A 27,128-nucleotide genomic window follows, 5' to 3' on the forward strand; every position below is an offset into this window, starting at 1 on the left:
GGATGAAGGAGAGATCCATGAAGAGGATATTGTAGAAGAGAGAAATTTCGACGACGTAAGTAAAAATGTCAGCCAGAATGTCAATCTCCAGCATCCGATAATAGTTGACCAATATGACGTATGCTAGCTTGTTCATAATAAAGAGCTAAAGAAAATAACAATCAGCATGATGGAGAAGCTGTGCCTGGTGCTCGGACTAACCACGCCTAACTCTCCCCCGTGCGCCGCAGGGCCCCTTATGAACAGGCACTGGAGGAAGTTGTTGCCCTGTGCTCCTGCAGTGTATGAGGTGTAGTCTAGATCAGTGATTTGGTAGGTAGTTTCAGATTTGAAACTAAGTTCGTTCATTTTCTGAGTTATAACCGATTTCATGTAAAAAAGGAAGACACGCTATTGGTCATTCGCGTAAAACTACTACTTGATCAATACCTCTTTTCGTTTGCGGTATAAATCAAAGAGAGTTTTATATCAAATGTGAAAGTAATGTTAATGTATTACTTGAGTCACAGGTTGCATTTCCATGAGTGTAATCCGTTTTCTTAATACTAATTAGCGACCTCAATGGAGAAAATGTAAGATATGCAAAAACAAACAAAACCCCAGTTTAAACAAATCCAGCAAGTAATAAGCTAAGTTCATTACATATCAAGACTTCAAGATATATTCTTTTCATTTTCGAAATTCTCAAAAACGCTTACATGTTATGCTTACCGTATTTGTTTTCATTTGCTATAAATATAACTCGACTGGGAAAAATAGGCAATGTCGCAATAAACAATTACAAGTATGCAAAAATTAAAGAGCCGAAGACCAAGAATATCACCCTTTGGAATCCTCGACATGAAGAAACCTAGGAAGTGGTTATCACTAATGAACATTCTGTAACTTTGGCGGCGAGGGGTTTACGAATTCTTCGAGTGTTCAACCAACATCCGAAGTGGTTTATCAGCCTATAACTCATAGAAAACGTTTGGTCTTTTGCTTTTATATGATAATTCAGAAGGCGCGCGATTTTTTAGTGGGTTTACCGGCACAATAACTCACAGCTGATTGACTAATTAGAGCGCGCGCATTGATTTGGTTATTATATAAATGCAATTAAACTTAAGTAGAAATCAGAGCGTATGAAACTATCACGCAAACACTGTCAAGGGCAAATGCTTGTTTCCGAAAGAGCCTTGAAGTCGACAATTTAGTCAGGATAATCCAAGATCGGAGAGAGAATATCACTTCTCTTGGCTATTTTTCCTAATGATAAATGATTTAAGAAATTTACAAACAAATCAGACCGAGTAATTTTGAAACAATTGCCTTCCGACACGCACTGAATTTTGAGCCAGTGCGGACGTCGAAAGACTGAAAATGGTTTGGACGTTTGGTTCCCACAACAAGTAAGTATTCACGGGCCGCCCGTAGATTTTCGATATGTCAGAAATGAAAGCTTAAGAATGACTAATAACTATTTTTATTGGTAAAACGATACGTACCAGCTGATATTTTAGCCCTTGGATTTAGGGTCAAATTTAAGCAAAACGACCTTGTTTAAGAAGGAGTTGATGTATGGACCTCTAAAACTTTTTGAAAAGCAAAAGAAAATATAAACTTGCCTTTATTAGAAAGCATAAATGGCTTACTTTTAGTTGATATAAAATAGAGTCTCAATTTGTTTTCTTAACTTGCTTTGCGAAGCTGTTCAACATTCGCAAAATTTGCCTATTTCGGGGTTCGCGCCGAGCCCCATCTGGTCGAAACCGGACATTTCTCGATTTCTCGAAAAATAAAACTCGCTGAACCTTTTAAAGTCCATTTTCGAAAATATTTCTATATAGGGATTCTATTTATGAAATAAAATGAAGGTCGATTTTTTTTAACTGTCGGGCGATATTTGATATTTAGAGGCAACGGCTCTTAAACGAGATACCCTGAAGTCCCCGCTCCGCCTCACTCTCCTCCCTTCCTTTCCTCTTTTGCTTCTTTGCTCGCCCTTCCCCTGACCTTTCCAAACATCTTAGCCTTCCTCCCCTCCCACGCTACCCATGGGCTCCGTTCCCTCCCATTATACAACATATTCTAATGCCCATCGCCTTAGCTAATATTGTAGACAACAGTCGTGTAAAGCTGTCATTCTTACAGAAAAAGAGGATGAAACTCCACTTAGCCACTGAAGTTACCATCATCACGTGTTTCCGTTTTTTTTTTCTGTAGAAGTAAATTTGGTGTGTTTAGGTTTGTCTTGTTTTGCATTCAGAATTGAAATGCTAAATAAATTTGAAAACCGTTATATTTTTTCAAGCTCTCGAGTATATCAATAAAGGAGATGATGGCATCACAGATAAACTGCCTCTCACTTTCCGTCTGGTGTTTTGCGGCCTCTGAATAGGAAATATAGGGTTGCATTTAGAATTTTTGGAACACCCAACACATGAACTGGATCGTACGAAAAGTCCTTCACCCTGCAATTACATTTTTCATCATTCACAAACTGGCTGCTTCTTGTCTCCGACTGACAGTTGTCATTTAATTGACTTTAAAATTCTTCATTCATGAACTTTTGTAGCCACCACAGTTTTCTCCCTTTTTTCTTTGGCTTTGAAGGAAGCGCTAGTTATCACATGGAAAAATTACTGGAATAAATCGACAAGTGATGGAAAGCTACAGAACAAATTAAGACTTTTGAACCCAAATTTGATCCCTTATGACCATATTGAAAAATGAATATTATTCAGCAATCGACGTTTTCATTAGTTAACAACAGAAACTCAAATTACAAATACAGATGATCCCATCATTGACGCACAAATTTAGTTCTTTTTTTCAAACATATCTCAAAAATAATGATATTTTCGTTTGGTTGAAAATAACTTTGTACATAGGTCAATACACCTCAATAAAGCAAAAGAGGGAAACAACAGCGGATTAAGTTTGAATAATTATCATAACCATTATCATTATCATTTACTGCTCCCATGTTTTTCTCTGTAGCGAACGACGTCTTCTAAAATATACTAAAAATTTCCCATCGGGTGCAAAGCGTAACCTATGTTGTTCAATCGGAATTTAACACTGAAAACAGTTGATAATGTCCCAACTCTTGGCTCACTAGAAAAAATTTTAAAGAAACGAAAAAATTTCCACGATCAAACCTTTACATTTCGCGTCTTAATTGATTGTTCGCTGCTGTTTTGACTTAATATTTAGAATGTAAAACATCAATACAAAGGAGACAGTCTCATGTAGAATTTTTCCTCAGTCCGACGATCTTACCACTACATCTCCATGTGTATCTAAGCATTTGAACGTTTTAACGAGTTGATTGTTGTTCTTGTTTCTCGTCAGTAATTTACGCAACATTATGGTAATGTTCGTGGAGAAAAATTCAATTCTGATCAGTTTTACAGAAGTCCCATGTTGCACTCAGTTCATTATCCTTTGCTTTAAAACCACGTTGCAGCAATTGCATTGTAGAGAAAATAAAACGAATCGTACAACTAACTATACCTTTAAGAATAAATAATTTAGAGTAAATATTCGGTTAGAATATAAAACAGACACAACATCATCAACAGGATCGACATCTGCAGCAGCAAGGAAGTTATTTTAAGATAAAGAGACCAAATACAACATTTTTACCTCAAGGGGAATAAAATAACTAACTACAAAGGGAAGAAGGGAAAGCACTAAAGCTATTACATTAAGTACCTGATTATCCCTTTTCACTTTTACACTTTGCCCGATCGAATTACCCACGTAAGAAGTAGAAAACAATACCTAATAAAGACGAAGTTCCCTTCCCTATAAACACCTGCCTTACTACGAGGCACGAAGATTCGTATATAATCGCTGGGAAATTCAATATGCTTAGGAGCAATATTGCATAATTCATCATAACTAAAAAATCCTGCGAAGGCTAAAGAGCATAACGCAGCGATACGAAGATTCTTTAAAGTGGCATCTTTCTTGTTATGAATATCTAAAATACTCTCTATTATGTATGTGGTAATAGGCTTCTTTTTCATAACTGGCTATGACTTCTGGCGTTTAGCAGCTTCGATGATATTCCTGCAAAATTTACTATCTAAAGAATTACGATCCAAACTAGGAGCAAAAGAATGAAACCATTTAAGGGCCGCATGGGCTAAAATTACTGAGGAACTAGAAGCGCAAGACCGCTGAACTTCAAACAGATATAGAGATATTTTCTTTCCAAAAATACAGTTCTTCCTTGCAGTAATTTTCGAGAAGGGATATAGAATTCCAATTATCCCTGCACAAGGTGGACAAGACACAATGTCTGGTCATTATCCTGCCAATGCTACCAACAACGGGGCCGGTAGAGATAATTTGACCTGTGAAGGAGGCTAACTCTCTAGCAGACACTTTGAAATCGGCTTCGATGATATCATCAATTGTATTGATGATCTTAACAATTCTTCTTTCTACAATTTTTAAAGTACCTAGTGCGGAATTCCAGGTTAAACCCAGCCAGTCCAATACTTTGGTAGGTTCCCATACCGATTTGTCTTCATTGACAATAAAACCCGCGTTACACAAATCCGCCATTACGACCAGCGCCTGAATGCGACAAATTTTGCTATCCTGAACAATCGCCCAACCGTCGTCCAAGAAGATAGCTATACAAAGACCCTGTATTCTCTAATACTTTTCTAAAGGCTTCAAGACCTTTGTGAAAACATAAGGGGCAGAGGAAAGACCGAACGGGAGCACAGTAAAAACATAAAATACTTCATTGATGGAATTAGGCGCCCGCCATGAAAACCCCAGAAAAGTTTGGTGCTCTTGTGCAATGTCGATATGATGGTAACTGCTTTTTAAATCGAAGGAAAAACATGTACGCGTCTTTCACAAAATAAGACATAGCAATTTTCCAGTCCTCGTACTTAACACTTTGGTTAATTAAGGACTTGTTGACGTGGCTCAAATCGAGAATTAATCTCTTCTTACCGCCTGGCTGTATAGAAACTGACAAAGGATTTACAACAAAAGGCTGCTCATAAACCATACGCGCCCGATTAGAATGGAGAAGCTCAAGAACAGCTTAGTCCACGAAATCAGGATGAAGTCGAGCTGACTTATTATTCTTAAGCTTTACTTCCGACGGAAAAGTGACGAACGGCAGCCTGTAGCCGTTTTCAATAATAGACAAAATAAATTCCGGAGCACCTATAGATCTCTAGAACGCTAAAATATTCTTCAAATTACCCTTAACACTTAATGAATGTCCGCTTTCAAGTTCGTAATTCTGAGCAATTTCATCTACCTGCGCCAAGACATCTTCATAGCTTTGGCTGAATTGGTTGGCCTGCGGTTGGCTTGTTGTAGGAGATTCCAGGGAATGACTTGTAGCAAGGGGGCTGGTAACTTCTAGGCTGGGAAAAGGATCAGCAGTCCTTAGCCCAGTGTCCAAATTTGCCGCATTTGCAACAGCGGAAGAAGTCGCCAGAAGTGTCTCTACGGCCTGAAAGATAAAGGCAATGACGAAAACTGTGGTAAAAGGGAGGTGGAGGGGGGGGGGGGGGGGGGGAAGGGGGAAACCAAAAAGATGAATAAACTGTATGGAACCGCAAGCGTGAATGGGACTCAAGAGACAGGGAAGAGTATAAGTACTAATAGCTGGCCAATCAGGAGATACATGTAAGACAGAATGTACAATAGTGGGTGCGGCAGGTGTGAAACGAAAACAACTGCAACTGATTACTTGGAATAACGGCGGAAAATACATTTAATCCCGGTTCAGCGTGACCTCCCCTTGGAACTCGGATCAAGCGTATACTTTTTTTGTTTTTGTTTTGTTTTGTTTTTGTTTTGTTCTCTAATATCCGAAAGCTTGACATGCAAATTAGACTCATTTTCACGAGAGTGGCTGAACACCAGGCCTCGTTTTGAAAAAAGTGGCCAAAGGCTATTCGGAACTGACCAATTGTATTACATTTGCTCAGTTCGATTTTAACCTAGCGATAGATTTCAATGGGAAACACGACGTTTTCTCCAACTATTCAATTTTAATTTCTTCTGTGATTTTGGAAAAGTGTTTGCATAGTCTGAGGAATTTAAGAATTTAGTTTCTTCGCCACGGGAATGGCCGGAGAAAGAAACAGAGCTCTAAAATGTTGGCGTCTGAAAATCGTAGTTTAGGATCACGAGGTCCGATTGCTTTATTGCAAACTCCTTTTCTTCGTCAGGCTCTTCAACATGAGTTAAAAAAAAATAGGGACATCATTCATAAATCTTAGAATTATTTATTTATTTAAAAACCTGGAAGTGCTAAGAGATCGATGTCAAGACGCTAAAAAAGCAAAATTGCAACAAAATGTGGTTGATTTATTACAACGTTCGTTAGGTTAATCTCACACAAAAGAGTTATTGACTACCTTTATGTCAACATCAAATTAAAATGTTTTTCTTCGATGGTTCGCACTTTCCACACCCCATTGTGTACCTAGCAGCTGGTTTTACACCATGCTGACGTCATTAATATTGCATATGAGGTAGCTATGGCGATATCAGAGCCTCTTGCGAAAACTATTACTTTTATGGCTTATAGTTACCTTATTTTTTGGAAAGTTTAAAGTGTAAAAGTGTTGATCTATTTAAACATCGGTAGCTAAAACGCAACAAACCATCAGTTCAATTCATAGCCTCCTTTACTGATTAGGAGCCCAATGTACTGAATTACAGTGTTTTTGAGAGCTTGATCTCTCTCAAAACCGTGCAGTTATATATATATATATATATATATATATATATATATATATATATATATATATATAACTAACTGCAGACAGTACTGTTTCGGCCTTCTGGGCCTCATCAGTGCAGTGCTAATGCTAGGATGGGGGAGAACCGAGACGGTCACCCCAAACGACCCAACCTTTGTGGTATACAACTACAAAACAATTACAAAAGTAGTTCAAATGGCCAATAAATACCATCACAACCACGCATTACTACTGTAACTTGAGGGAAGATTCCTGCTTTAATATATTTATTACTATTATCATTATAATTTGTTAGGTAATATGGAAAAAAGTGTAGGAGAACGCTCTGATCAACAACCTGTCTGTCAGTAAAAGAGTATTTAGTTATCTCTCAAGGGTTGATGGATTTGTGGCACTCTGATTAACTTGCTACACTTCCTTCGATGTAAAATACCCGTAGACCTAAGTTATAGTTATTTATAACTGACTATATCACCAAGTACTTTCCTAGGAACAGAACAGGAGACTATGACAAGTGAGCAGCAATTCTATTATCACTTTCTGCAAACGAGACTTGGTTGTTCCAGCTCGTGGTCGTAAAATTATTTCCATTGACAGGTTTTCAGTGAGAGGGTCTCAAAAAAAGAAATCAACTGAGAAAGGCGATGTATTCAAACCGCAGAAAGATTCATGAACTATCGTAAAAGAAGCACGTTTCGTTAATCTTAGGTTAACGTTTGTTCACGTATTTAAGCGGGTGATTTCCATTTCTAGTAATATAATTATTTTGAACCTCTTTGTTTTTATACGAGACGTTTTCAAGGCGAGGAAGGAACTTGAAAACGGGGGAATCAGGCGCTAAGTTATTTGTCATCTCAATAATTTTTTTTACTAATGGATCATGTTCTACTGAGACATTAGCTCAATCATTATTATGACTTAGCCTTGTAATGTCTATTATTTTTGGTTTTGGTTTTATATTTTTTCTTTTGTTTTTCAGGGATGGCTCAGGAGCAAATTGCGAAGTATCTAGAGAGGTTGGTTTGGGCCTTTGTGAAGCATTTGAACAGGCAGACAAGGTAAATTCACCTCTTTTACGGTCTCCCAACTTGACTTCACTAAACACTTATTTGGATATATCAACCAAGTTGAAATGGTAAATTGGCCACCATAACGATTATATCTTTTTGCAATAAGGGCAAGTTATGCAATAGATTACATTGGCGGAGGTGCACGTGAAGTGATCGGTGATCTTAATGGATCGTTTAGGTCCCGATATTTTATCAGTGTTGTGAATAAAAGGACACGTTTGCGAAACAGGCAGAAAACTAGGTGACCGATTCCGAGAACACCTTCGAGACGTGGAAAGGAATGACAAGGACACATCGAAACCATTCGCTAGACATTTTAATTTACCTAATCATTCTAAGCAACATATGGCAATCTGCGGTCTTTCCTTACACTTAGGTAGCGCGGAAAGCCGTAAAAATCTTGAACAAAAGCTCATCTTTCAAACCGGCAGTCTAAATCCCACAGGGATCAACGAACGCTTTTCATTCCACTAATTTATTCTTGTTTTTCTCGTTGCCATGTTCCCACCAATAACGTAGCTCCATTTTCTGTCTTTAAAAGCACACACAACCCACAATTCCTCTATTCGCTCCGACGAAGGGCTAACGCTCGAAACGTCAGCTTTTGTAATCGTTACGGTGGCCAATTTACCATTTCAACTTTGTTGATGTATCCAAATTAATTCGTTATTCCCACCGACTGGAACAATGAAATGCTTGAGGTTTAATTTTGTGTCTTCATTTTTGAAAGGGAAACTTCGACAGAGCTGTAGACATTTTAAAACCCCTCCGTTATGACATTGTCAACATTGGGGGTAGTAACGCACATGCTCGTGTATTTCATTGCAATTCATTGTCATTAATTAGTGCAACTTGTGGCAACCTCTCTTTGGTTTTTCCTTTGACACAGCGGGACATCTTCAACTTATTCCTGATTCACGCTGCTCTGCATTCTTCACGAAAAGAGCATCATCACTTGGCAAGGTAAAGTGCAGTTTCTTTAGTTTGAACCTATATTCTTTTCATATCTGCATTAGATATCTGTTGATCCTAGCAAAAGTTTAAGTTTAAGTTTGTTTAATTCATTCGTCACAGGAATGGCAGGAGAAAGGAACAGAACTTTCGTTCTAATTGACACCTAATCCCCATTTTACCCACCCATCCCACCCCGGGGAGGACATCCATCACACAGTAATCTCGTGTGTGGGAAATTAACGTCTCCTACCCCAACGCTGCAGGAGACGGGACCTCCATTTATCGTCCCTATCCGAGAAGACTAGAAAGTCTAACTATTTGCAGATATTATTACAAAGGCAGCGCTTTCTCAGTTAATTAAAGACCCTGAGTGTTGGTCCGGCCGGACTTGAACTCACGACCTCCCTCACAACAGTCCGGCGCTCTACCAATTGAGCTAACTGGGAGGCGGTTTGAACTAACCATTGGTTTGGCCCCATTGGGGCCAGGTAAAGTGAGGTCGACACATAGGCGTGATATGCAAAAGATATCACCTTTTTATAAAATTCAGATCTAATGCATGAAATATAACCTATAACCGAATTGAAATGACTACTGCTAAGCAATACCTCGGCTCAGTCTTCAAAGGAAAGTGAGGTGCGTTTTTGAACATAAACGTCAAGCTTTACGTCATTGATGAGATCCTTGGGCTAAAAACAACCCTTTGCAAAAAATACACAGCTAATAATAAGTGTGGCCATGCAGATGAACACCACCCAGCTCCCAGTTTAAAATCGTTGGCTCAAGCTGAGAATCTGAGTTTTACATATGTACCTTTTCATCTAAAACAATTCAAAGAAAATATTTTTTCACGTACGCTAGCGTTTTCGTTTTGCTCTAAAACAGCTTTCATTACTGGGTCCACCTTTTAACTTGTGTACTCACAAACAGTTTTTTATTGTTATTGTTCCCTTGTGTCGATGCATCCATGGTCACGAACTATCCGAAAATTGTAAAAATACGACTTATTTAAATAAAAGCCGGCAAAATTAACCTGTAACGAAAAGTGTGTCTTCTTTCAGGAGCTTATTGACAGAGAGAAAGGCAATGAAAGAAAACGCTCCAATGACAGACCGACTCATGGGGCAGGCCCTTGCTTTACATGTGTAGTAAGGTCAGGAGAAGACTCTTAGAAATTCATAGTCGGATGTACAACACCAACACGGTCCGCGTCAAAATAATGGCTCCATGATATACGTTTAAGAAATTTAATTAACCATAGCAATTTACCAGCTGGCCTGTAATCCAATTGAATAAAACAGTAAGGAAAAGGTTTTTTGTTATCATTACTGATGCATGGTGAACTTTCTAGAATGTAAGCGAGATAAAAATCAAATGAATGCAGACAATGTATCCCACAAAAGCGAGAGAAAAGGAAATTAAGCTGTGGACATTCAAGGTGGCTTTTATAATTCACCGTTTACTTGTCGAACTGGAATTTGGAATGTTTTGTTTTTGTTTGTTTGTTTGTTTTTTGTTTTTGCTTTTAACAAAATAAGTTTTCAGGTTATTCATATGTAATTACACAAAGATAGTCCCTAAAGCGGAGGGTTGCTGCCTATTGGACACAAACTCGGCTACTTTCGGCTCCATACTAGCGCGATATCCCTCCCTATGGTAGGCGGCGAACATTGTTGGTGTAAAGAACTGATGATTGGTAGAGTGCTGTGGGAAAACCCCACATAACGCCTCAGACAAGCTGCGACATGTATTCCCGTGGCAACATTCACAGCAACAGAACGTCAAGCGATTAGCTTCCTCCGATGGCAGCTCGGGACCAGCCCCCCAAAGACCAGCCTCCAGGTCTTCATCCATGTCACGTAATGCTTCTTCCCAGGTCACATAAGGTGTAGTTTTCACTGCTTTGTCAGGGGGCCTGGGGACTATGTACAGAATTTCTCCTTCTCCAACTTTAGTCTTACCGTCGCTGTTAACGTTCTTGTCATAATAATGTACTTTGAATCTGAAAAAAAAAAAAAAAGAAAGAAAAATAAGACACTATACGCTTAGTATATATTCACTATACAGAAAATTAGGGAGATTACATTGACAACAGATTTCTGCACTTGAGGAAGTCTTTCTCCTCTGTAAAACACATTCTCTCCTTATGTTAGTTCCAGAACGATTTCATCATTTATTTGGTTTCTTGGAAAATGGATCTGTTGCTAATGACCCTATAGATACACGTTAAAAAATTTGGAAGGTTAATTGAAATACATCTGGCCGATTCTATTCGCTCCGAGGATTGTTTTCTCATCGCCAGCCTCGCCGCCAAATTAAATTATCCATAACATTTCAAGTTGAGTGTCATGCGCTTGTGGCGGTTGCAAGGATTCAGCAAACACAAACATGAATTGTGAAACCATTGCACTGTATGTTATAGGAAGAATTTGGTATAACTTATGGTGGGCAAACTGATTAAGTTTTCGCAGGAGCGAAAAAAAAACAGGAGGGATAGCTTGTCTTGCTTTATATAGCGTACTTGTAATTGCTCGGCTGTGACCCGGGGCTCCTCTCCACGAAGTTATCACGAATATCCTCGGCTATATGTCGTCCATCCACAGCTGAAAATGAACATCCTAGCTTTTCCTTGGCCAAATCCAGAGCAATCAACAAGGATTTTCCATAGTCTTTGTCTAAAATATAGCGTCCTCCATCCACTACCACGATCTTTCCCAGTCTCAGTTTCAGTAGGGGAGGAATACCAAGATTTTCAACGTGGCCGCCGTCAGTCAAGGATAAAACAGGTGGGGGTTTGGGTCCTATGTTGGTGGTATTCATCATTAAACGATAGTAGTGTACGGAAGAGACGTTGCTCGTGAACCATCTGTCAAATGGAATAAAATTTAAATAACTAAGGTGGAGAAGAAAATAAGTAATTACTATCTAGGATATCATGAAGTGAACCTTTTTTACAGAATCACTGGGAAAGATACAAGAGATTCCGATATATCGACTGGAGTCGAGAATTTCGAACGTAGAGAATATATCTTTGAGTAATGCTTCGCCCTCGAATGTCCGTAGCAGATATTGGGTTATCATCAGTTCAAAGTGTCTAGTTCCCAAAACTCTTGTCCGTGAAGTGTTCTCAAACTTTTAAGATGCATAGACCACTTTCTTAAATCGCAGCCGGATTAATATTCTTTTGTTTAAATTTCAATTAGCCCTTCATGCTTCGCTTGAGATAATGTATTCTTTTGAATTTTGTACTGGAGAACAAGGCCAGAAGTGCTAATTTAAATTTAGACAAAAGAATATTAATCCAGCAGCCATTTATAAAAGGGGTCTATAATAAACTATTATTGTATTCAGCAAGCTGTTACCTGGCAAGTCGTTCAAGTCTTCCGACATTTTTTCCTCCAGTTGGTACCAGCGCCATTAAGGAAAATATCAGACAAATACCAAAATGAATCAACATTCCAGCAACCAAGACGGTTTCTTGGTCAATCTTCGCGAACAGGGTAAGAATGAGAGCCAAAGGAACCAAACGCATAAACTCTATTAGCACAGGAAGATTCTACAATGAAATATATGATAGTAAAGGTTATAAAATAACTGAGATAGTACGAGTGAGCGACCTAATTGGTCTATAATCTGTCGTCTAATGCACCGGTGAACGCGTAGAAATTTGAAAAAATTAATAAAAAATTATAGGGAAAAAGAATCAAAATTTAAAAAAAAAAAGGGGGAATTACAACTAGTTTACCGGCTTAGTAACCCACGCGGGATGTTGGAGGAACATTTGAAAAATTTTTTAACCACTTGCCTCTCGCTCGTGATTTACAAATTTTCCTCGTGTTCTCCCAAAATCTCTTGTTGGTTATTAGGCCGGTAAGCCTATGCAAAGTGAGGTCTATTGGTTGAATAACGTATGTGAAGCGAACGAAGAAACAAATCGTAGGTTGAATTTGGAATTAACAATGTTATTTTCAGTTTTTTTTTTCCTAGCGTGCTGTCGCTAATGTTATAACGAATTTTCCTGACCTTTTAATTCCCATGAGTGACCAAAAAAGAATTTCTCCTTACCGTATCAATAGATTATCAAGCAAACGAGAAATGGGAATAAAGAAAAATATCAATTAGGGGATTATTAGTTGATCCAATACCGATTTCTCCAAACTAACATCATAAGAGCTGTAAGCAGACAGTAAGGAGAATTACTAATGATATCTTGGTAATGCAAGGGTTAAGGCGAGGGGCAGCAACAACGAAAGAGGTTATCAACTATTTTGGCTTCTATTAGTTAACAAAGATTCCATGTTGTACGTCTGTTCCGTAATAAAATCACAGATGATTTCAAAGTATGGCAAGAGAAAAACAGAGGCAAACGAAGTACAGCAACCAATCAAAATGCGTGCGTAATTGAGCTTATCATAGAATTTTCACTGCATCAATCATGCAAGAAATCTATCACTTCTAATGAGATGTTCGCTCGATGGATGTGTGGGATTCTCCACTACAATCCGATTCTGTTCCCTTAACCAGTTATGCATAATGATCACCTTTACGCAGAAGTGTCGTTTGTTTTCATGCCTCTGATCAGCTACAATAGACGCCCCGACGGAGAGTCCCAAGATGACCTTTAAGTCCCGAGAGGGTGCCTCGTCACTTTGCTGTACTCCCATATCATAGCTGACCGCGGCATTCGACGTTGCCGCGGCATCGGAAAGGTATATGTCTTCGGGCAATAGCTTACTGTGAAGCTCTTACTCGTTAGGAGATCGATCAATTCGTTCGATACCATGTGGGGACATGGTAAGGACTTCGTAGTGGGGTTCTCTGGGGGAAGGGGTGCGTCGTTATCTGTTGACAGTGGTGCAAGCGATGTAGATAGGTGTCAGGTCATCCACATCATCTAACGTCAAGGCTTGTCTGGAAGTTAGGTGTTGGACTCTAGAAATACTGAAACCTGGGCAAAAAAAGGATGAGGTTACGCCAAGAGATTCCGCTGCAGCCGTATCTGCCAACGGTCTGTGGATAGTAGAACTCCTTTTGGATTATCCATCTTAGAAAAAAAGGAGAGAGATAAAAATAGTTTTAAGTAATGGAAAAAAAACATGGAGGTTATTCAAGCAACTGCGTTGCATTAAGTTTGCAAAATCACCCATCTACTCTACAAGCCTTTATTTTCCAAGCCTTTTTCTCCAAGGGTGTCTTCGCCCTTGCCACCCCCCCCCCCTTCTACTAAGCAGCGTCACTTCGTGCATTTAACCGTGGCCTGTCTAAGGTTATATACAATTGAACCTTCCGTAAGCATAGGTGGTCGCAAAGGGGGTTCGATCGTAGTCATTCATGAATTTTGTCCGGCAGATGTTTCTACTTTTAATTGTATTTTTTTTTTTTTTCATTTTTTGGCCATTCAATAGTTACTTGACTGTCTCAGATTAATTTCTCAGCGCAATTGAGGACCATTTTTTAAGGCACTTCTTGTGACGTGGTGTCATTGCCTGAGGTTAGATAACGGTTGATAAAGATCACGATACTTCTACTATTCTTTCTGTCACCACCCACTCCTCCCAGCTAACTGCAAATAATCAAGAACATATGTAACGTCACGATGATATCAATAAAATGAATTGAATGAATGAAATAACTAGCACTGTACGAAAAAATGGTTTTACATAGGTGTCAAAAATTAGGCAAAACTGTAGTAAATGCCACGTTTGCTACGATTTGCACACATTTATGTTTGAGCAAATATCATTTACGCGCAAGATTTGCCCACCTTAGCAATGCTCGTAAATGCCACATTTGTATTTGATTTAGAATGCTTTGCAAAAGTGAAGTGCAACCATGAAATTGACAAATATTTGCTGTTGATGCAAAGTTCAGGTCAAATTTGTTGGTATGAGCACTTTTGCCCTCGTGGCAAAGATGTGCAAAGACTTGGTGTTGAACTCGTTTCCTCCACATGGCAAAACAGGTCAAAGCTATGCAATTGCCAGTATTTTGCTTTGGCAGGTAAATGGCCATCAAAGTCCTTAGCTTGCACAGATTTATTAGGGCAGTAAATGTGTCCAAAGAATTGCTATTACTAACATTTGCCCTTGGCTGCAAAATCGATCAAAGGCTCGAAAATGAGCAAAATTACTGTAATTACTCACATTTACTTTGATTTTTCTGGGTGTTGGAAAGCTGATCAATGCTTCACTATTACACATTTGCTCAAGTTCAAAAAACGATTCAATTTACGTTTATTGCTCATGTTTTCCACAGCACGGTCAAGAATGTCAAGTCTCAGCTTTGCCTAGGCTATAGTTTTGTTTGGTTTCGCTGTGCTCCACGTAACAAAGGAAAAAAACAGATCACTCGCTTGTTTCCGCTGCATAGTAACAGAATTAATCAAAAGTCATATTGCAGTCTTAATGAGAAAGATACATAAATTTTTACCTGACACATATGTGGGGAAGACTTCGTTCAATGATTTCGATCAGAGGATTGACCCACAATAGAATTACTGACAGAGCTAACAGATAATTAAAGGTTTTTTTAGTGTAGGAGATTCCAAAAACACTTCAGCGAAATACTCTGCTTTGAATAGCGAACGAGTATAGATAAATGACTACCATCAGAGTAGCATTTATGCGCACGAGAGGAAATGAAATCCAAAGAAAGAGAATCGGTATCACAAAAACTATTTTTAACCAATCTGGAAGGAAAAGAAGAGAATCATCGAAAAACCATGGAAGAAACAAGATACCAAAGAGTGACGCACTTAAAAGTACCAGCCAATTTGAAAGCTGTTTTCCCTTTTGGACGTGGCCTTTCAAGACAAAGCATATGAAAACAAATCCAACAGGCACGGCCAATAGAACAAAACGGCTGTTAATGATGTAAGACGTTTGACGGCTCTCTTCGCAGTCTTCGAAGGTTATATTTGGGCTTTCTCTTGCATCTTCATGACACGAACTTGTGCCTCCCCTGAGAACATCACCAAACACATAATCGATGATAAGGGCTAACGGATAGGCGTATGAACCCCAAAGGAGGAAAGGGGCTATAACGGAAACGAATAATATCATGGCACAGATGACAACAAACTCCACAAATCCACGGCAAGGCTTTTGGAAGTTGCACACCAAGCCGACATTTTCTCTCAAATGGTTAAAAAAGTCCTGATGCCATCTCTTGTTGTCTTTCTTTCCATGTCTGTATTTCCAGTCCACGTGCGCGGAACCTGATCAACCGCTCCCTGTTACACAGCTTAGATAATCTATTTCTATTTCATTCTGTAGCAATCTGCGTAACACTCCTGAGCAGAATGCCGCTAACCCAGTACCGCCACCAGAAAATGAAACTCCAAATTTTGCCATATGAAGGAACTGAGATGGGTGGCACTGTTTTATCTGAAAGAAGAATATTTGAAAAAATGGAAGGGAGTGTAAACTTTTATTCTGAAATGTAAGTGAAAGCACTATTAGCTGTGTGTATGTTGTGTCTTTACACGCCTCATAAGGAAACAAATTGATACAAAGCAAAAAGAAGTGAAGAGAAACAAAACGAAGCAGTAAAGACGATTGTTACTGAAACAGGCGAACAAACACCCGCCAATTACTTTTAACATGCCCAGTGGTAATGGTTCAAGCTGGTTCCATGATCACACCGAAACTTTAGCCTACGAAAAGGCTTGGTACAAAACAAGGTAATTTGGTAATATCAACTAAGTTAATTTTGTAAATTGGCCACCATAAAGAGTTAAAAAGCTGACGTTCCGAGCCTTAGCTCTTCGTTGGAGCGAATGACGAGGGGCTAACGCTCGAGACGTCAACTTTTTAACTCTTTACGTTGGCCAATTTACAATTTCAACTTAGTTGATATTACCAAATTACCTTGTTACCCCCACCGACGCAGCACCATGATCATTTCTTTAGAAACTTATCCCCACTTGGTACAAAACAGACAAGTTGAGGCTTTCGTTCTTCCGGATGGATCTTTTCTTTGAATTAAGCAGGTATTAGATCTTAAGAAGGGTTCTTTGAACCAAAACCAACGAAAACAATCGGGACAAAGGCAAGAATCTCAAATAGCCAATGAGAACTATGGTTGAAAACAGACATTCTGTCCTTGGCGGTGACCATTGGGATAAATCCGTTTTCGCAAATAATTTGTTTTAATTAGTCTCACTTGATATAAAGTAAAATATTTCTTCTCACAAAGAAATAAACCTAAATAAAAATAGAAAAAACAACAACAACTAAGGGAGTATACAAAGTGATACTGGTTAAAGCGAAACCATGCAAAAAACGAAAAGCTTGAACAAAGACAATTACATGATCCTGGAACCTACACTGACTAACGCTGCACGTAGTTGTACGCTTTTTGTTAAAGCAAAGGCCCTGTGATTAGGTCACTGCGTTGGAATAGAACGCTCCTCATCTCTTGTTTATACGTAAACCTATAAATGTACGATTGCGATTCTCATGATTATGAAATCAAATGAAAGTGATGAGACCGTTAAGCCCTCGTGATGACACTTATGTTTGCTCTGTAAATCTGGGTTTTAAAATTTCAAATTTCAACTAATTAGTTTAGTTATACCTTGACTGAAAGACTGCACGATAATTTGTTTAGTTATACCCATACTGAAAGACCGTATATTAATTACCTTAGGGTCATTCCTTGAGTCGCTGTGAGCCAATTTTTAAACTAGACCTACTTTTCCTGCTGTTTTCTACAAATAATTCGTCAATTTGTTGAAACTCCAGATTGTGTTTATTTGTCACGAATGAGTGACAATATACGATGTACTTCATGGTCAAGCTTTTTAACGAAACAGGAATTTATGTTACCATAATTTTTCTCTTAGTATGACAAAGGCACGTCCATTATTTATAACTTGACTCTTTTGATGTCAGTAGCTTTAAGAGAGAAAGAATAGTTTTCTGGCACAAGATTTAAGATCGATACAAGCTTTGATTCGTAGTGTTTATCAAAACAGAATTTGTGTATTGTAAAAAATTGGAGTTTATCTCACCCGCAGACTGAGCTGACAAGGTTCTATTCAACCTTACCGACATGGGTAAATCACCCATCTGCGTTGTCATGAAATAATTAGGTTGACCTCACCTTGATCTGAAAAATATCGCTGCCGTTGCTTTACAAAATTGACCTAGAACTTTAACATTTGTGATCTTCGAAACCTGCCTTAACCAGTAAAATATTCATGTCTTACATTTGCAATTTTCATCGAATTGAGTCAGTGAGTACCAGACTACAGTCATTGACAGTTACTCAAAGTACTGTCGATGTGCACCTCACTGACCTCTTCTTCCAGTCACTGTAAACCAACCTTGATATCTCAAAAGTAATTTCCCACTGTTTGCGTCAACAGATTTAAGAAAAAAAAATCTGAAATTCTAAAGCTCGGGTCACCGATGAAGGGCTATGTGTATTGGCCACTTTAAATATTGCATTTGTAATGCTTATGCTAATTTATGCTCTGTTCGGACTAGGTGCCCATGCCGGTTCTTGGGAGCGGGCACTTAGGTGTCTAAAAGTAACGTCCATTTTGTTGCCAGAGTACAGTGCCTCGGAACGGGCACCCAGTCTGAACGGGACATTTTACCACTTGAATCAGTTTGATATGACGTCTGGGGAAAGAGAATAATGCAAGGTTTATACTCTATGACATAAAGAGCTCTCATCCTGTTTGAATATTTCTCACATAGCGGAGCTATGTGAGTGTGCCAGTATTTCAAAGTTTGTCTTACCGGAGTAGTTAAAGTAAAAATTAATCATCAGGCGCAGGAAAAACTTCAGGTGGGCCAAAGAACAGCCTGATTGGGACTTATAAGAGGGACTTGAGGAGTATACTATAGGAACACCGGGGAAAACATCGGAAAGTAAAATTGAACTTAGTGTTTTCTTGACAAATTTCCCGAATTCTGGCATTTTTTCCGCGTTTAACGGCGCCACACGATAACTTAAGAAACGATCAGCTCCCGTGCAAATGGAATAGGAATTATATAACTCGCCGACATTTTTAGACCTCAAATGTTCTTCTGCTTTGCAAAGGACGGAGAGAAAATGTACAGTGCTTTAAACGCACGTGCTAAGCAATCGTCACGATCATTATATCTTTGCGTTAGCACCCATGAAGAAAAGAAAAAAAAATTAGATCGAGACTCGGGGAATTCTGCTGACAGATAGTAAATGACTGAAAACGCTCTTCTAATTTAAGTTCAGTTAATTAATGTCTAAACTCACAACGATATTTGCAGCTTTCTTTTAAACCTCTTTGGAAACCAGCCTAAAGCGCCGCGGCATCCTTCCTCGTTCTGCAACTGAACGAAACTGTCCGAAGAGCTCAGCGTCGATTACCTTAAATTTACCCGCCTCTCAATGCCGGAAACTCAATTTGAATTACAAATAATTTTTTTTTAATTGATATTTATATTTGCACTGAGTCTTGCACGTGGAATGAATTTACGAACTACAAGAAGTTTCAGCGTCCTCTCTAGCTTCTATGCAGTCAAGAAAGCATATAATTTCGACCTTATTGCTCTGGATATGTTCCCTCTTGTCCAAGTCGGCTTGAATATTCCTCGGGCTGAATGGAGTGGTCCAAAATCCACGTTTAAGATTTATGCTCTCCATCTCCTCGTGACTTTTCTTCAGGTGAATAACTCACGGAAAGATGCATTTTGAATAGAAATCGGAGGAACTTCAGAATACCCGGTCACTTTTGAGCGTTAACAATTCGATTGCTTTTGTGCTCCCGAAGTCGAAGAATGATTAAAAAAAGAGAGCATTTAAGCTAGTGATCCCGCAGTCCCGCGCTCCTGAAGTCGAAGAGGGAATATATCTCGCAGCTCTTCAAGTCGACCATAGATTTGCACTAAAGGACTGCGGGACTGCGAGAGCAACTATTCAATTTGGCGACTTCCAGATTGTGGAAGCAGCTATTTAAAGACGCATATTAAGTTGCCGGGTATGCACACAGCACAGCGTAACACAGACCTTTAGTGACAGCAACCATGACAATTCTTCGTGAACGCGAGAAATTCGTACTTTTAGTTGTCTACTTAATGTAATTATTATTTATCTACTTATTTCTCCTTACATTTCTATACTTATATTTAATAGGATGTGCAATTAATTACGCTCTCAAAATTTGTTCTAAGCGCTCTTGTTCGTAGCCGTATCCTGCCAAAGAAAGAGAGTTTATATAGGAAAATGTTTCAAAGTAAACTCCTTTTCCTGGAGACAAGAGCACTGGTTCCTATCCTTCATACAGAGGCTGCAGATGACAGTACTTGCTGTTATTTTCATTGTCAGGAATCCTGACGAAACACTTTATGATAACCTGTTCTGCATCTGTTTTCCAACCAGGGGAGAGTGGCTCTTACACTCTCATTTCCTTCATGCTATTTGAAGCAGTGTGACCGAGGAGAATAAAATTATTGTAATATCTTCTTTCTCTCTAGAAGTGCGAAATAGTTCATGTATGTTCGTACAAGATTGTACATTTTGAAGATAAATACATATTATAGTGACCCCGTTATGGTGCTGTTTAAATTCTAACTCTGTAGCTTTTCTTTCGTGGTCTGAGATTGGCAAAAGTTGCTATTCTGGTGCCCAGTAGTGACCAGGACAGAATGTCTCCTTACAATATTAATTAGACAGGTGATGAGAATAGAGACAACTATCAATTATAAGATTACTAGTTGATTAACTAATAATCTCCTAATTAATAGTTGTCTCTCTTCTCAATAAAAATCAAGGCTGCGTTCGATCAATTTCAAAGTCAACCCTTCATCGGAAAAATCCTATTAATAATAATGAATAATATTTTACTGACTTCTATGGCGCAATTACCGATACAAGAATTTTCGCTTGCGCATTTCAATTAAATGTGAAAAATTCAACTCTACATAGACACAAAAAACTAACAAATGAAATGTTGACTATGAAGATGTGAAAATATAAAAATTAGATACAAAGAATTAAAAAAACTTTTGCGAATAAAAAATTCTTATTGGTTTTCTTAAACTTGTTTAAAGATTGGCTATTTCTGATAGAGCCCAGAAGATCGTTACACAATTTAGGGGCTAAACCCAACAGATCGGATTGGTGCATAATCCACGCAGCCTCAGCGATCCTTGCCAGCTGTTAGCTATTGAGCTACTGAGAGTTATATCTTGCTTCTTTTATGATTCCTCATCTACGCAGCATCACCGGCGCCAAGGACAGATTCAGTGGCATTGGTGCCCAAGATCATGACTAGGCGTTGGAGAGAAAATTGACACTGATTTAGCACAGAACGTAACTGAGCCCTATTCTTATTGGCCGAATTACACAGTGCAACCGTTGCTAACATGCAAGTAACTATAGCTGAAAAGTGCTGAATAGATAAGGTCAGACGTTTCCCAACCGACAAGCAACGAAACCAAGAACATTTGCATGTTATGATCGCGGGCAAAAGTTGTGCCACGTAGACCAGTATTTGAATTAACAATTTAATAAACTCAGGGGCTACACCGCTGGCCTGAAAAGGCATTACTTTTAGGCCTAGCTTTCCTGTTTGGTTTATCAGAATAGGCTATTGCTAAATTACCTTTGGTATCTTTTTCAAAACGAGGCCTAATGTACAACCATTCTTATAAATATGAGTTTAATTCTATGTGATTAACAAATGAATTATCATACAAGAGGATAGAGCACCAGGACTTTGAAAAAAAAGGCCAAAGATAAATCGGAAATGGGCTTCTGGAGCGCTTTTCATTGTTTGTCGAAGAATAAAAAGCAAAGTAAACCCAGTGACCAAAGGTTTACGTTTTCATTAGCCCATGAGAACTCAAAGTGGAAACAAGCCGACAAACTACTTAAAGCACGGGAAAACACAAATGACCTCGTTGTCATTGTGTTGAGTTTTGCAGCTAATTGTTGGAAAGGGAGGTACAGGTTTTCTGGACCAATCACAGAGCAAAAGTATGCAAAACCAAAGCCATCCCTGACTACTTTGGGCACTCAGTTGAATATTGCTCTATTAACCACGAGGATTGAAGGTAACTACCCCGTCTGAGCCTATAGGTTAAAAATGATAAGAATAACGATTTTTTTTCAGTGTACATAATCAATCATAATTGTTCACGATCAATTAACGATTTCCTTTGTTCATTTCTTTAAGAACCCACATTGAAAAGCAAAATATCAGCTACTTGCTAATGCGATATGGAATTTGTATGAGACACTCACTCTGTTTTTGCATATCTCTCCTTTGCAGTTGCATTGTTCTCCGCACTCCTTCCCCGCAGCTCTGCATTTACAGTTACCTTTACCCTTCGCTTGGGCGCACTTTTTCTTGGATTACAAGGGCAACCATCTTTTTCCTAAAAATGAAATAAACGTGAGTAATACTAAAAGACGTTCCAATTGTCTATCACTACAAACATTTGGCTCGTGAAGCATTAATGACCAATGACTGTTTTACGTCAACAAAAGTATTAAACTTGATAGGATAAAAAAGATCTTCGTCGTGAGTTTTGGACCCGGAGGAAACATATTGAGACCTAACAGGAATCCGGCACTCTACCAATAAGCCATAGACTCTGACGTCATTCAAGCCGTCATTACATTCATGTATAACAGCCGTACCGTGTATTGCTAGAATGTGCCGTGTCGAAAGCCTTCTTTTGTCTTGGAGGAACCTCATTCCTCTAGTTCTTTACAAGCTGAAAACTCACGATCTTTTAAATTCTTTTTTCACTCAAGTATTTCATCATTACTGATCCAAACAGTATCTCAGATAACGAAGTAGAGCATAGGAACAAAACGCTATTTTAGGATTACAGTTTTCTGCGGGCTCTTTATGATAGTTCTATCCCTGGACTGGAACTGATCGTCAGCATACTTTTCTTGACGCTTAAACACTTGTTCACAAGCCGAAATTATTTAGCGATATTTATTTCCGAGTCGGTATCCTAGTTGTGACACTTATTTTTAACAGCTCAAACAGTATCTCGAGCCTTCAGGATACTTCCCTCCATCTCCAAATACCTTCGCCATTTATTTGTAAATCGAACATTGGTAACAGCGTCAACGTATGGTGGGATCAACATCTCATGGATCGGGGTTTCAAAGAGCTCTGAAAAGAGAGCCCGATCGCATACAGTTTGCTCAGCGATCAGAGGTTCAGCGAGCTCTGAAAAGGGCTCCCGATCACTGAAAGTTTGTTGGACGATCGAGGATTCAGTGAGCTCTGAAACGGAGCTCCCGATATCACTTACAAATTGCTGAGTGGTCGGGGATTCATTGAGCTCTGAAAAGAGCTCCCGATCGCATACAGATTGCTGAGCGATCGGGGATTCAGTGAGCTCTGCAAAGAGCTTCCGATAGCATACAGTGTGCTGAGCGATCGGGGATTCAGTGAGCTCTGCAAAGAGCTTCCGATAGCATACAGTGTGCTGGTCGACTCACGCCATCATGACTTAGCTTAAATGAAGGTTTGACAGTTTGATGGCAGTCAAAGATACGTCATTCTTAATAATTATGTTCATCTGTTGTATATATTCAAAAGGAGGCGGATAGTTTATGCAACAAGAATATGGCTTAATGCCTTTCAGATGTTTGACTCTTTCAAAATTCCACAAAATGTGTTTATAAATATCGCAACTACTGCCCTTTCAGAAGTATGGGGCTTGACAATCCAAAAAGTTTTCGACCTTACCTTCTCACTTTTCTGTTCGCTTCTACGGCTGTTACCTTTTTTACTGGGTTTTTGCGTCGTCCAGATGTAGTTATCTATTTTGACAAAAAATCCAGCCTTTTCGCGTTTTGTAAAATCAGTGCATAGACGTGGATCGCTGTCTTTAATGTCTTTGGATGAAATAGGCACATTCATAATGCCTACTTCCGGGACGTTATTTCCTTCGCAAAAGTATTTCAAGTGAGCTGTGAGTTTCTTCCGGTAAATCATCGTTTGATGAAGCTTCTTTGAAAATTGAGTTGCTGATTGTCAAAAGTTAGGTGAATCATTACACCGTATCCAGCCGATAAGTATGACTGTATCATCCTTCCCGACGCCAATAGCATCAATTTTACCATTCCAGTGGTGTGTTTTGCCCGATTGTTTGTGGCTTGCTTACCCATCAATTTGTAGTTCAGAGGCTATGATTCTGAAATGAAAGCGCTCTTCTAAATCTTTTATAAACTTTTTTACTTCCTTCTCGTTGGGCTTTAAAGCAAGATCAGCTTTCTTCTCAGGCCTCTTTTTTATGTATTTATGTAGCCTACTGTGTAGCTCTGTCCATTTAACAGCGCTATTACTCTTATCCTTGCCGTTAGATGAACGTGTATTGGAAGTGTTCCCCTCAGCAGCATTGTCCGGTTGTCGGAAAGAGGACTGACTCAACGACAGTTTTTGCGGGCTGTTTTTTTTCCAAACTGCAATCGAGCATATTAAACATAATCAGAATGGTGGAAGTCTTAATTTTCACCCGGAAAACTAGAATATATTTCATCGTGGTAACAGTGAATTATCAGCAACTTTATTAACGAGTTTGGTAATATCGTAATTTGTTACTCACATCTACGGCTTTTATGACTCCCGAATCTTTGCTTGGTCTTTTACGTAATAAATCATCGTCGCTAAAATATCTCCTTAACCTTGGGGATTTCAAGTACTCTACAAATTTTTTTAATTTCCTCTCTTGTTCGTCTAACTTCTGTCCATCGTCTCGCCCTTTTTTATCCATTTCCTCCCCCGTTGCCATTCCTTCTAATTCCCTATCTCCGTTATACTGAGGAACGACAACTCGAGAACAGCGACAGGTTTGACTCAAAAGGTAAGTCGTGCGGCTTGCGTCGTTTGGGGAGAACTGTACACGCTTTATAAGAGAGCCCGATGAAATGAGTCTCCGCTAGTATCTGCTGGATTCTAGTTTTTCAATTGAGACTCCACCAGGTTCGAGTATCCTCACAAGAAACTGTAGGTGTTCTGAAACTAAAGAAAACATAATTTTTTTCAAAGTTCGTGACTGGGTGGTATTTTACAAATCCTGCGATTGAGACGGATTGATTAATTGGTTTCGAGAGAAGGCAATATTTTCCCATCCGGTCCGCTCTCAGCGGGCGGTATCGGTTTCGTGATGATAACGAGACGCTCTGCAGAACATCTTTATCTTCTTTGCAATTTGCTATTAATACACCTTTTTTTGCCGACTGGACAGTATTTTTAAACAAAGACTTCGGTCACGACCTTTTGCCGATAAATAATATCAATTTTATCTTCTCTCTCTGAAATAACTTAGGTTTTTGCCCGAAAATTGATTTTGAAATAAATTCTGTTGTGTATACTAAATTTGTTTTTAAATGCGGCTTGAAAACCATTTGTAATTTAATAATCCTCCTCAAAAAGTAACTCAGAAAGTTAAAACGAGAGACATTTTCAGTTAAAAATGACATTGAACAATGCGATTCTCGTTCATTTGATATCTGAATTCTCAAAACCAAATCGCTAATTTGTAAAACGTTGAGCGTGGCTTTAAGATTTCTATCAAATCACTTTCGCTTATTCATTTTCTTCGCAAATCCCTTGAATTTGGACATTTCTACAATAAATCTCTTAATTGAATCCGAAGCCCTGGATGAGTGAAAGTCGCATTTAAATCCCTTGTTTCAGGCTAGAAAAAAGCGTCCCATTTGACTCCAGTTTTTCCGTGGAAGAAAGACAAGATTAACACACGCCACTGCTGAAAACAAAACATGAAGACTAAAAACAAACATTTGAATGCACTTACAATTTTACGTCCTTTGGCGTTTAAATCTGAACATCGGTAAACCTTTGAAGAATAATCGTCTTTGGAAATGAACAATAATCCCCGTAAGATCTGTCAGTGTTGTTTTTTTTTTTTTTAAGAGAAAATCACCACTAAAGTCGCAGATATGCGAAGCGTGGACGGCTATTGTTAAGGGCTAGAATATGAAAATTTGTCACTCACTTAGATGTATGCAAATCGAAATATATTTCGACTTTTCTTCGAAGGAGTTATGAGTAATACTCGTTGCAGTCAAATGTATACAAATCGAAATATATTTCGACTTCTCTTCGAGGAAGTTACGAGTATAATACTCGTCGCAGTCAGCACAGGTGTAACCGAGTCAAAGAATATGTGTACCTTACTGCCAACCGATTATCAATTGTGTAGGAAAATGAAACTCATTTTATTTTCGTTTTTCTTCGCGCTGTAAAATAAGGAAATTGGCCTACCAGTTTGGTTTTTCATTTTTTCCCCGCCGAAATCGTCGCTATAGTCGCGGATATGCGAAGCACGAGACGACTATTGTAAGAGGCCAGAATATACAAACTTGTTACTCAGTCAGAGGTATGCAAATCGAAATATAACTCGTCTTTTCTTCGAGGGAGTTTGGAGTAATACTCGACGCAGTCAACACATGTGCGATCGAGTCAAAGAATCCATGTGCCTTAGTGCCAACCGATCATCAATTGCGTAGCAAAATAAACATCAAATCTTATTTGCAGTTTTCGCTTTTCTTTGCACTGTAAAATAATGATATTGGACTTCCCTTTTGGTTTTTGAATTTTGCATTTTTTAAAAAAACAAACCTGATTTAATTATTTTTCTGTTTTTCTTTTCCGATTTCGTATGGAGTTTCCAGAATGGATTACAAGCCGTTTTTGCTTTTTCTTTTTTTGCTTTGTCGTGAGTTGATTTTATTTTGCCACACGGAGTTTTGTTTTGAGCAAATTGATTTTTATTTTACCTGCACTTATAGATCACAATATTTTTGTTTTGAGTAAAATGATTTCATTTGACTGGTACTTATCGGCAACCGTACGTTTCCTTCTCGGCGGGGAAAAAATTAAAAACCAAAATGGCAGTCATATTTAATTATTTAACAGCGCAAAGAAAAGCGGGCATGTGAAGATGGGGCTCGGATTTTTCAATTACACTAAAGAAAAGCGGAAACCGAATATAAATTTCACTTTCATTTTTATACGCAATCGGAAATCGGTTGGCACTCAGGCACTCAGGTACGAGGATTTCAAAGCTCTTTGAAAAACTGTGAGTTTGACCATGTGCGTATACACGTTGAATACGAATAGTCCCTTAGACGTTTGCTCGTCCATCTTCTAAGGACACGGTTGGTTTCTAGAATGATACGAGCGAATGTAAATAGCGAAACTCTGAGCGAGACTTTGGGCGAAATTGTGAGGGAACCTATAAGCACTCACATCTACAAAAGCAGGACTCAAACGTAAGGTTAAACAAGTGTGTTTGAAACATCAGTAGCACAACTTATCAGTCCATAACATCCAACTAAAACACTCTTGTGGCCAAACAGAACGAAAGGCAGACAGAAGATT

General features: G+C 38.7%; 2 protein-coding genes, 1 long non-coding RNA gene and 4 pseudogenes across 5 annotated transcripts in view; 2 read left to right on the forward strand and 5 right to left on the reverse strand.

Moving 5' to 3' along the window:
- The window catches only part of LOC148737338 (uncharacterized), a 2,787-nt pseudogene extending 2,660 nt beyond the window's left edge, over positions 1–127 (forward strand).
- The window catches only part of LOC148737336 (uncharacterized), a 19,475-nt gene extending 15,713 nt beyond the window's left edge, over positions 1–3,762 (reverse strand). Inside the window, exons 1-2 of the mRNA XM_088748700.1 lie at positions 3,700–3,762; positions 2,132–2,199 (exon numbers count right to left, since the gene is read on the reverse strand). Of these exons, the coding sequence (XP_088604826.1) occupies positions 2,132–2,177 (46 nt within the window). The 5' untranslated portion in view covers positions 2,178–2,199; positions 3,700–3,762. The remainder of the gene's footprint in view (positions 1–2,131; positions 2,200–3,699) is intronic.
- LOC148737333 (uncharacterized) overlaps positions 1–27,128 on the reverse strand; it is a 381,470-nt pseudogene that overhangs the window by 91,857 nt on the left and 262,485 nt on the right.
- Positions 4,177–5,018, reverse strand: LOC148737339 (uncharacterized; annotated as a pseudogene).
- On the forward strand, positions 7,569–10,794 carry LOC148737340 (uncharacterized). Its single transcript, XR_015996618.1, has 2 exons — positions 7,569–8,770; positions 9,823–10,794. It is a non-coding gene; the product is annotated as an uncharacterized LOC148737340 (long non-coding RNA).
- LOC148737341 (uncharacterized) lies at positions 10,322–16,131 on the reverse strand (annotated as a pseudogene). Its single transcript, XR_015996616.1, has 5 exons — positions 15,191–16,131; positions 13,303–13,805; positions 12,124–12,317; positions 11,283–11,627; positions 10,322–10,763 (listed from the first exon to the last, which is right to left on the reverse strand). The product of XR_015996616.1 is annotated as an uncharacterized LOC148737341 (transcript).
- Positions 19,183–26,305, reverse strand: LOC148737342 (uncharacterized). 2 transcript variants are annotated; one of them, XM_088748706.1, is made up of 5 exons: positions 26,010–26,305; positions 24,328–24,743; positions 23,469–24,184; positions 21,998–22,131; positions 19,183–21,022 (listed from the first exon to the last, which is right to left on the reverse strand). In XM_088748706.1, the coding sequence occupies exons 3-5, from the start codon at positions 23,715–23,717 to the stop codon at positions 20,995–20,997; spliced, it is 411 nt and encodes a 136-aa protein (XP_088604832.1). In that variant the 5' UTR covers positions 23,718–24,184; positions 24,328–24,743; positions 26,010–26,305; the 3' UTR covers positions 19,183–20,994. The 2 variants fall into 2 exon arrangements, with proteins under 2 accessions (XP_088604832.1, XP_088604833.1); XM_088748707.1 differs by lacking the exon at positions 26,010–26,305 and having other exon boundaries at positions 24,328–24,937.

Source organism: Stylophora pistillata, chromosome 2 (assembly GCF_964205215.1).
Source record: "Stylophora pistillata chromosome 2, jaStyPist1.2, whole genome shotgun sequence".
In the NCBI taxonomy this organism is placed as follows: Eukaryota; Metazoa; Cnidaria; class Anthozoa; order Scleractinia; family Pocilloporidae; genus Stylophora; species Stylophora pistillata.

Excerpts from the sequence above, each read along its gene's own strand:
- LOC148737342 (XM_088748706.1), bottom strand. The coding sequence starts at position 23,717 with ATGATTTACCGGAAGAAACTCACAGCTCACTTGAAATACTTTTGCGAA. Across the intron at positions 22,132-23,468 it reads GCGAACAGAAAAGTGAGAAG|GAAAAAGATGGTTGCCCTTG; the intron begins GTAAGGTCGAAA and ends TTTCATTTTTAG. Across the intron at positions 21,023-21,997 it reads GAGAGATATGCAAAAACAGA|TCATGATCTTGGGCACCAAT; the intron begins GTGAGTGTCTCA and ends TCCAACGCCTAG.